Below are 9,227 nucleotides of genomic sequence, written 5' to 3' on the forward strand. Positions count from 1 at the left end.
TGTGTTTAGGCAGCTCTGGCTGAGAGCAACTTTCCTCTTCTGAATAGTCCCACCATGATCAACACAAGCTCAACTAGTGGCATGCTGCACATAGGACATGATGACGTGAGCAGCACTGTAGAACAAGTCAACAGCAATGGCAGCAACAGCCCCCGGCTTTCACCACAGCAGTACAAGTAAGCCCAGAAACAAAGTGTTGGTGGATATTACTGCTTCTGCTACTACTACTACTTCATACTGATGAAAATTAATGAAGTTTATTGGAAGTGCTAATACAATGTTATTTCCAGAAGTGAGATTACTAGATCCAGAAGTCTTTAAGATTTAATAGAGAATCCATTTAGAATTTTTCAAGAGCTTATGCAAACTTGAAATAGATCTAGAACTTCCATTGTTGATTATTTTCAAAAAAAATAATCATATTAGTCTTTCACAACAAAAAGAAAAAGCATTGAAACACTGTAAAGACTAAGACATTCATTATCATGTGAGCTTTCAATTACAGTCCACTTCATCAGCTGCTTATTTTTGTCAATAAGCAGGCATGGCCCTGGACTTTCACACAAGGTTTTTAGTAATACTGAGATAAGCTTTGCAATTCTGTCCTTCAGCCTACTGTAGCAATCTATAGGTTTGTTTGTTATTTAACTTGTGCCAGCAACACTATTAATAGCGCAAATGAATACAGTGGTACCTCTACTTAAGAACTTAAGAGTCTTCGGAGAGGGGCGGCATACAAATCTAAATAATAAAAATAATAATAAACTTAATTCGTTCCATGACCAGGTTCTTAAGTAGAAACGTTTGTAAGTAGAAGCATTTTTTTTCCATAGGAATCAATGTAAAAGCAAATAATATGTGCAAACCCATTAGGAAATAAATAAAAGCTCAAAATTTGGGTGGGAGGAGGAGGAAGAAGAAGAGGAGGATAGTCGTTGCCTAGAGCGAAGGGAGCATTTCTTTTCTCTGGGCGCTGGCAGAGGTTTATTCCCTCTCCAAACGCCCAGAGAATGGAAAATGCTTTGTTCGCTCTGGACTGCCAAAGCTTCCTTAAGCGCCACCGAAAGGCTCTTCTGGGAGTCCAGAAAAGCCCGAGATGGCCGGGATTAAAGGGGGAATGGCAGGAAACTGTCCGGGCCTTTGTGTCGCTCTCAAATTTCCTGGGAAATTTTTCTGGGCTTGGATTCTTAAGTAGAAAATGGTTCTTAAGAAGAGGGGGGGAAATCTTGAACACACGGTTCTTATCTAGAAAAGTTCTTAAGTAGAGGCGTTCTTAAGTAGAGGTACCACTGTATTGCCTTATTTAGTCTAACTAACAGGTAGATATTTTCACTATGGTCCAGCCATCAAAAGACAGCTTGAAAAATGTATTTGGATTACTTGTACTGACAAAGACGTCTAATTTACAATGTTTAGAAAATATGGAGAAAAAGAATACATTTTTTAATGTCAAAAATGTAATCATGTGGAGGGGTGCAGCATGGGAGTTGTGTGCATGCATGGGGGTAAGGAATTCATTATGGGTGTGGGCATGCATATGTATGTGTGCTATCGCGTGCGCACCCTTTTGGCGCCCAAGTTAAAAAAGGTTTGCCATTAGTGCTCTGCTATATAGTTCCATCTGAAACCGCTCTTGCCAATCTCTTGTAGACTCTTATTGTATTTGTTCTAATTCTACCTGGTTCTCCAAAATTTTATTCTTCAGCCATCAAGTGCATGTGAAGGAGGAACCAGCTGAGACAGAAGATGACAACAGACCTGTTTCTCTCATGGCAACTACTAATCAGAATGTGACGATTCCTGATGACAGAGACCTAGAGGAGGAACTGCCAGTGGAAGACTTGTCTTAAGGGTCCATCATCTTCACATAGGGCCCATCATTTCCCAGAGACAAAGTAATGGCTCCCACCTCCTCAAGGTGACCTTCAGCATTACTTAGTTAAGGCACTTCTACAAAGCAAAAGGCTTTCCAGGAGCCTACCCACTGCTGAAGGAACACACTCCCCCCCTCCCCCTTTTTACATCCCGATGACTCTTAAAAGACTTTCACAGAGGGGATGTGAAAACACAAACAAAAAACGGAGTTGAGCTTTTTCCTTTTCTTATTTTTTTTTAAATTTTGTAATTGGTAAACGAGGATGGTAGGTTGTTTCTGTCCGAAGACTTCTTTGCTGCCTCCCCTCCCCATACCCCCATCTCATGGGGATAAAAAAAAACAAGCTGTCTTGTATTGTCTGCTCTGTGTTTTGTCATTTTCAACCCACATGCCTGGTTTCCACAAATCAAGATTTTGGAAGCATCCAGTACATTAAGGGGCAATATCAAAGCCAAAGGCTTCAGTGAATGTCCCTTATTTTCCCGTGGAAATTTTCATTAGTTTGCCGGTAATCCCACTGAGAACTTTGCACTAGGAGGAATCTATTCTCACTTTTTCTTACTTTCACACATGCACTGTCTCCATTTCTCACACACATACATCCTTGCCACTGTAACACCATTTCAGAGTACTGGAATAACAATGGAAGCAAGACCCCTGCCAAGGTCTTAAATATTGCAATTTATGTTCATTTTCTGACTGGGCAAAAAATGAAAAACTGACTTTATTAAGTACATTATAGGATAGCAAGGGGTTACTGCCACACATAAAACCACTTGGTTATTCTTTTTTTCCAACCTCTGTTTGCATCTTTCCAAATTCAAGAAGCATTCTTCTATCACCAGTCATGATTGACAGCCAGTCTTCAACCCACAAAAATTTATTCTGCACAAAATCAAGGAATCAATATCCATTCCCTGCCGTCACATAATTTTAAATAACTTTCAGAAGCCTATACTGTATATGGGCAGCCAGCGGTCAAGATAATGGGGCCCAGCTTGAGACAGAATCAGGGAGAGACTTCGGCAAGATGAATCTTTTGCTTGCTTCTATCAGCTGCCATCCTGTGTTTTTTTTCCGTTCGAGCAAATACTGAAGCCAGAAAGCATGACTCCTTGATCGCTTGTGTGAGCAATGGGAAGGTTTAACAGATGTAAATACAGCTGATTTGGCAAAGCCACCAACATCTCAAGCACTTGGGATAGGAAAGTGGGGGTTAAGCTGAAATTTATGGCTGTGGAGAACAGACCAAAACTGGGTTGACCAAACAGAATTCAAAGCAATATACCTGTATAAATGTAAGATAAGTAATTCTCCACCTTTGTGACCAACCTGAACAAAACTGTAAAGAAGCACAGTTTCCTTGAACATTCTCTAGTAGAAATATATCCTGTCCCACAACTCTTGTGCTACTCATTAGTTCTTAGCTGTAAGCCAATGTGGGAGGGAAGATGCTTCAAAACTAATAAGAATTAAATGTGTCAGATGAATAGTGTTGACCCAGACTTGTCCCCATACTTGATTTTATCAACTCATTGTCTGCTGCCTCATATCAAAATATTTTTTTTAATCTAAAGAACATTTTGTGTGACAGAAAACATCAGGTTTCCAAAGGCTACTTTGCTATTGTCCTCATGAAAGGACAACCCAAACACTTCTCCATGATTACTGAGACTTTGATAATTGCTGATTGGCAAACTGGTTTGTTATTTGTGTGATTGGGAATCCAATATCTTAAGGAAGATGGATACTAATGTTTCTAAGGAAGCCTTTTTACAACAGATCACCATATGCTTCCCTTTCCCATCAGGAAATATCTGAAATTTATTTTCAGGCCAAATTGGGATATAGGAGTTTCTCCCATTATTTTGGAGACAAGCTGATCCAGGCAATTTGATGTTTTCTGAAAAGACAGCTGTTCCTGTTCTATATTCTGTAGCCCATGAAGAAAATAAATCATCACAGCTATGTTTGAATAGTCACATTCAACATTGATAATTATGTTAAATGACTTCCCCAAACTAAGATGCTCAAGAATACTTTGTCAGCATATTTCTGATTAATTTAGGATTCCTTTCTACTCTTCTGATTTTCGTCGTTAAATAATGTTTTTTCATTGCTCCAAACACTATGCAGCTCAGTTGGTAATATGTAACATTGGTATTTTTGACTTAGGAGGGGAAGGGAGAAGAGGGATATTGCATTTTTTTCTTATATACAGAATTTCTCCATTTGTCTCACATACTTGGTGCCCTTTTTAGCAGCTGGCCAACTGTGGTGACAGACTGTCTTTTTTTAAAAAAAAATGCTCTTAACTCACAAAATTATAATAAATCAAGTAGCACTTGAGCCTTTTTACCTATCACAAAAAAGGACATTATTCCTGTACAAATTTCTGTTTGTACACAATTGGTGTCAAATTTCTTAACCCAAATCAAATTATCTTTCTTTTTTAAAAAAGATAGAGGATTATTCTGAGGATTATTCTTTCCAATAACTCTAAAGCACAGAGTAATCTCTATTTGCTCAGTTTTTCAAATAGATCTAGGGCTATGGCGGGTCATGCTAGCATTAAAAAAGGAAAGAAATGGTAGCTGGCTGATCTTGGCCAGTCTCCAACTTTTTCTCCATGGATGGAAGCAAAGCCTTGACTTCAAATCTCAGCCTTGGTAAAATTTCAAAACATTTTATCTAATTCTTGGCATTGTCCATCTAGCAAACAAAGTTTATACTTCCTTTCTAAAATTCCCCTCCTCCAAGATTCTCAATTTTCTAAATAACGTATCCAAATAATCCAAATTGATTTTGAATCCAGGTAAAATCAAGAACACCAAAAATTTGGGGGGGTGTCTCCATTTCTGAATTATGACTGCAAGAAATTCCACAATCCTTACTACAGAAAACTTGTCAAGACTTGATTCCAGTAGAGGGCTCTACTGAACATGCATTTTCTCCTATTTTGTTTACTACTGCTCCTAACAGGCAAGCAAAGTTGTCATTTAGATAAAATGAGCTAATTACGCTGATTTGAAAGGGGCTGTATGCTTAAGGGGGCCAAGAGGAACAGTCTCTATGCTTCAGAAAACTGGAGATGATCATGTTTAATGGGGTGTGAATCAAAATACATTAGCTTGTTTGAGCCTCCTTGGAGAACCGTCAACAAGTGGCTTGCTCTTCAAGGACCACAAAGACAGGCAATATAGGATTGTAGGCACTAAGAATACCTCAACACTTTCATTATCCATCTCTTGGGTCCCAGCTTTACTCCAGAAGCAGCTCGAGAAAATGTATCTATCCTCCTTTTATTAAGAACACACCACACCTCATTTTATTCTTGGGACCATATTTAAATGTCTCCCTGGTGTCCTCTATAGAATGCTTTGCAATTGGCTTAACCATTTACCAAAGACCTTGCTTAGACAAGAAGCATAAACCAAAACACTTAATATTTTTTGTTTGTGTGGTGCTTTTATTCTGACTTATCCTAACTTTTGGCATCAGCCAAAAAGGGGAGAAAAATCACAAAGATCCTGCATCCCCTTAGCCCTTTTGTCACTTTCTTTTGATTTTAAGTTATTATTTAAATCAAAGTTTACAGGTGCTGTTTTGTACATTTCTAATGAAGTTGTATGGGGAGCATGGATTGCTGCTTTGTGTTTGAAGTTTCTTGAACCAAGGGTACGCTGTGAAGCCTAGAGTGGTTTGGCATTCCATGGATCTCTTCTGAACCTACTTCCATCTTGCTGCTGGTGGTTTCTTTTCTTTTTTCCTTTTTTCTTTTTACAGGTCAGAACTGTATTTCATGTTAACTTTTCAGCTGTTTTTTATACACTTTGGAATTTCTCTCTTGTTTTTAGCATTTTTTTCTTAATATTCAAAGAGTTCATTGCCCCTAACCCCTTCTCCTTCTCTTCCCAAAATTGGTCTTTTCTTTGAAGCACTGTTGGGTAACTTGTGTTTTTGAAATACAACAGATTCATTGTATAATGTCTCAAACTTTGGGCAGTTGATCTACAAATTGCACTGTGTGGATTAGAGAATTCTGAACATAAAATAATGTTGCAGGGGTTGCTGAAGTCACATCATGTAATTGTTTCCCATAAATAAAACCTATAGTAAAGTTTATAGTTTATAGTAAAGTCATGCATCAGAAAAACAAATTATGCATAGTTTATGTATGCAAGTTTTCATTGATTTTTTTAAAACTTTGGGTTGCATCTTAAAAAAAGATTCTTGCAGCCTAAAATGGTAAATTCTGGAATGTGTAATGTTTAGACCCAACTCTGTGCGTGGACTGAAGTGCTTTTTTGAACTTTGTCCGATTGTATCACAATTTGTAGTGCTCCATTGTGTCAAATTGCTTTGCAAACAGTTTTAGAACTAAATGGCTGTTGTATTTTGTCCTTGGCTCCCTTTTCTGTCAATCCTGGTATTACAGCTACATTATGATAAGTTTATTCTTCTCAAAGTTGCTACCATCCTGATTCACTGATCTCGGGTTTTTGTCTTGCCTGGTCCTGGTACAATATCAACCGTTTTTTGGACATCTGCAGCTGGACCTGAGATGCCCAGGATATATGTTTTCTGCCAGTATTAAGTGATGTTTCCTGGTACTGTATAGTCAAGAGCTAACTGTAACCACCCTAACACTGAGAAGAGATTCTCTTTAGAAATATAATTGTCTCTGTTCAAACTAAAACTTTTGCCTTGCTGTTTGGGTTTGTTCATCCTTATACATTTAAAGAGAGAGGCACAAGAAAAAGAAAGCACGATACACTGGGGTTAATAAATAAATTACCCATTGTAAACTGAGAGATAAGTAATACTCAATTATAGAGCTGGGGAGTGCTTCAGGTTTCAAGGGGAAAATATGCTTTGGTTCATGTGGGGGAGCTAGTGTAACATCTTGTTAATATGGCAACCATAAGAAAATATTTTGAGTTTAAGGCATTCCAGACAGGCTACATCCCACTTTGGCTAACTCCAAAATGTATTTTTACCTTCAAATCCAAAGCATTGCAAAGCCTAACTTGGCTGTTGTTGCAGTGTTGCACAACAACACTTAATATATTTAAAATTAAAAGTTTTCCAATACTATCTCATTTGGGATAACAGAATGGAGAAAGGTCATCTGGAGCTACAGAACTGAGGAAAGGTTATTGCCAGACAGAAAGTTACCAGTAATCTTTAAGCCTTTTCCATCATATACTAAACAGTCATTGGGCAGAGTTTTCCCCCAATGCATAATAAAGCAATATGCTACTATCCTTCCAAAGAAACAGTGCAAGAAACTATTGTACAATTCTTTGGTGGATATCTGTAATTTAGCTTGACTTTCTGAACTTGGATGCTGCTCTAGAAGCATCCCTAACCTGTGTTGTTACTATACTGGTAGCCTTCCATATTTTTTTCTTGAGACTCTTGACAAAGTTGGGGGTATTTCCCTTTCATCCTATACATAATTCATTAGGCATTTACTATCTCTCAGGGGAAATGATTTCAGCCCTTCACTGCTGCATAAAGGCAAACAAATGCAGCCTCTAGAATTCAGTTTTGCCCAAAATGGAGCAGCTCCAGAATGTATTTCATGGCTAAAAAAAAATCCTGCCAGTTTGAGCTCTTTCCTGCCTTCGTGTGACAGTATTAATAATATATGTGTGTATCTTCAGAGGATAGCTTTAAACCTAACTCTCACAGGATCTGTCTGTGCTTAACTATGTCAGATCAGCCTACAAGAGGGAAGGAAGTCATGTGACTAAGCGGTCATCTCACCACAACTTTCTTCCATGCAGAATTATAAATAAATAAATGGAAAAATTAGCCACACAATCTGCTACTTGAAGCCTGAAGTGGTACAACTCAAAGACAGGTTTATTCATTGAGAAATCATTTAGTTATCATTGAAGGCGGGTGTTTTAGGTCTTCGATGCTGTGACAATATTAAGTTCCTCAACCAAGTGGTGCTTTCCTTCTGTTTCTTTCTCCATCTGCTTTTGTAGTAGATGAGCTTCAAAATATTGGGTGTGCTTTCTTCAAATGTCTGTCTTATATGCTGAAGCTTGGCTTCTGTACCCAACTTGTCAATATGAGAGGTGGATAGATAACTCTTACTGTTGGATTGGCTTAGAATCTAGGCCTGGCCCTGAAGGGAACCAGCATATATCTAAGAATTGGAAAGTAAGAAACTTTGGAATCATGGATTTTTCTTCCAACTTGTGCCTGTGACTTAAAGCAAAATTATTATATCACCGTATTTCTTGTTTTATTTGGTGACCCTGGCATTCCCAACAAAGATTGGTTAGAACTGTAATTTCATTTGTTCAGTGTTGTCAAACGGTCCCAATTTGGGGGGGGGGGGGGGGTGTTGGTTACAAAACATTTTTTTTTACAAGCCAACAATGAAATTGAGAAGCAGATCCTAAATCTATTCATTTTCAATTAAAATCTGTCTGCTGGTTATGCTTGCAATTAATGAGGACTTGCATTATATTTATTTCTCTTGAGAGCTTTGAGAAGCCTACAGGTGTTTGTGTAGTTTGTAGGACTTTAAATGTATTTTTCTAATCCTGATATATCTCTTAAAAGTATACTGAAGAAATAATTTAATTCAGCATCACTGAATAAATATGCTGTTCCCTAAAGATCTTCAGTTTAGGGTGATTTTGTCCCCCAACATCTTGGAACTTTGAAATTTCTCCCAATTTGAACTGTTAAAGCTTTAGTTCCCAACACCTGACATGGCTGATGCTGTTTTGTTTAAATGTACCACATTTGACACTCTTTTTTTCTAATTACGACTGGGCATTTGTGTCCTGAATTTGATTGCCTATCACCGATAAAGTGGATTGATTTATAAAAACCTTTAAATTGAGTGAGAGAATCACCAGCAAATGATGACCAGTTGCTTCTGCCCTCGTTCTTTGGTTAGCATTTGTTCTGTTACAATAGCATAAATTCAGATAAATATAAAAAAAAATAATAAATGGCACCTAAGGAATCCAGGGCAAGGGTGGATGAGGAAGAATGTTTATTCTGTTTTAAAAGCCTATTTAAATTTTAGCAATAAAACCTGTCCTCCTGGCTTCCTTCCTAACAAAATCAAACAGTTAAATGAGAAAGATATGCCTATTTGAGTAAGCACATTGAGTAGGTACTAAAGCCATGATTTCATCTGCAAGAGTCCCTTCAAACATTTATAAACTCATTGGTCCTTTACTTAGATTACGTTTCTCCTATAAGGGTTTAATGGATTATTTCTAATTCTATTTTTTGGTGGGTTGCTGTAATCAGCAGATTCACCTCACTTTTTCACTTGAACGATGCATATACAAATATACATGGGCCCAGTAAG

General features: G+C 37.7%; 1 protein-coding gene across 6 annotated transcripts in view; it reads left to right on the plus strand.

Moving 5' to 3' along the window:
• FOXP4 (forkhead box P4) overlaps window positions 1-2,230 on the plus strand; it is a 215,572-nt gene extending 213,342 nt beyond the window's left edge. For all 6 annotated transcript variants that reach the window (XM_070745335.1, XM_070745334.1, XM_070745339.1 and 3 more), the window contains exons 16-17: window positions 10-176; window positions 1,706-2,230. In XM_070745335.1, coding sequence (XP_070601436.1) covers window positions 10-176; window positions 1,706-1,850 — 312 coding nt within the window. In that variant the 3' untranslated portion in view covers window positions 1,851-2,230. The remainder of the gene's footprint in view (window positions 1-9; window positions 177-1,705) is intronic.
• The last annotated feature ends 6,997 nt before the right edge of the window (window positions 2,231-9,227 follow it).

The sequence above is a fragment of the Erythrolamprus reginae genome, chromosome 3, assembly GCF_031021105.1.
Source record: "Erythrolamprus reginae isolate rEryReg1 chromosome 3, rEryReg1.hap1, whole genome shotgun sequence".
Lineage (NCBI taxonomy): Eukaryota > Metazoa > Chordata > Lepidosauria > Squamata > Dipsadidae > Erythrolamprus > Erythrolamprus reginae.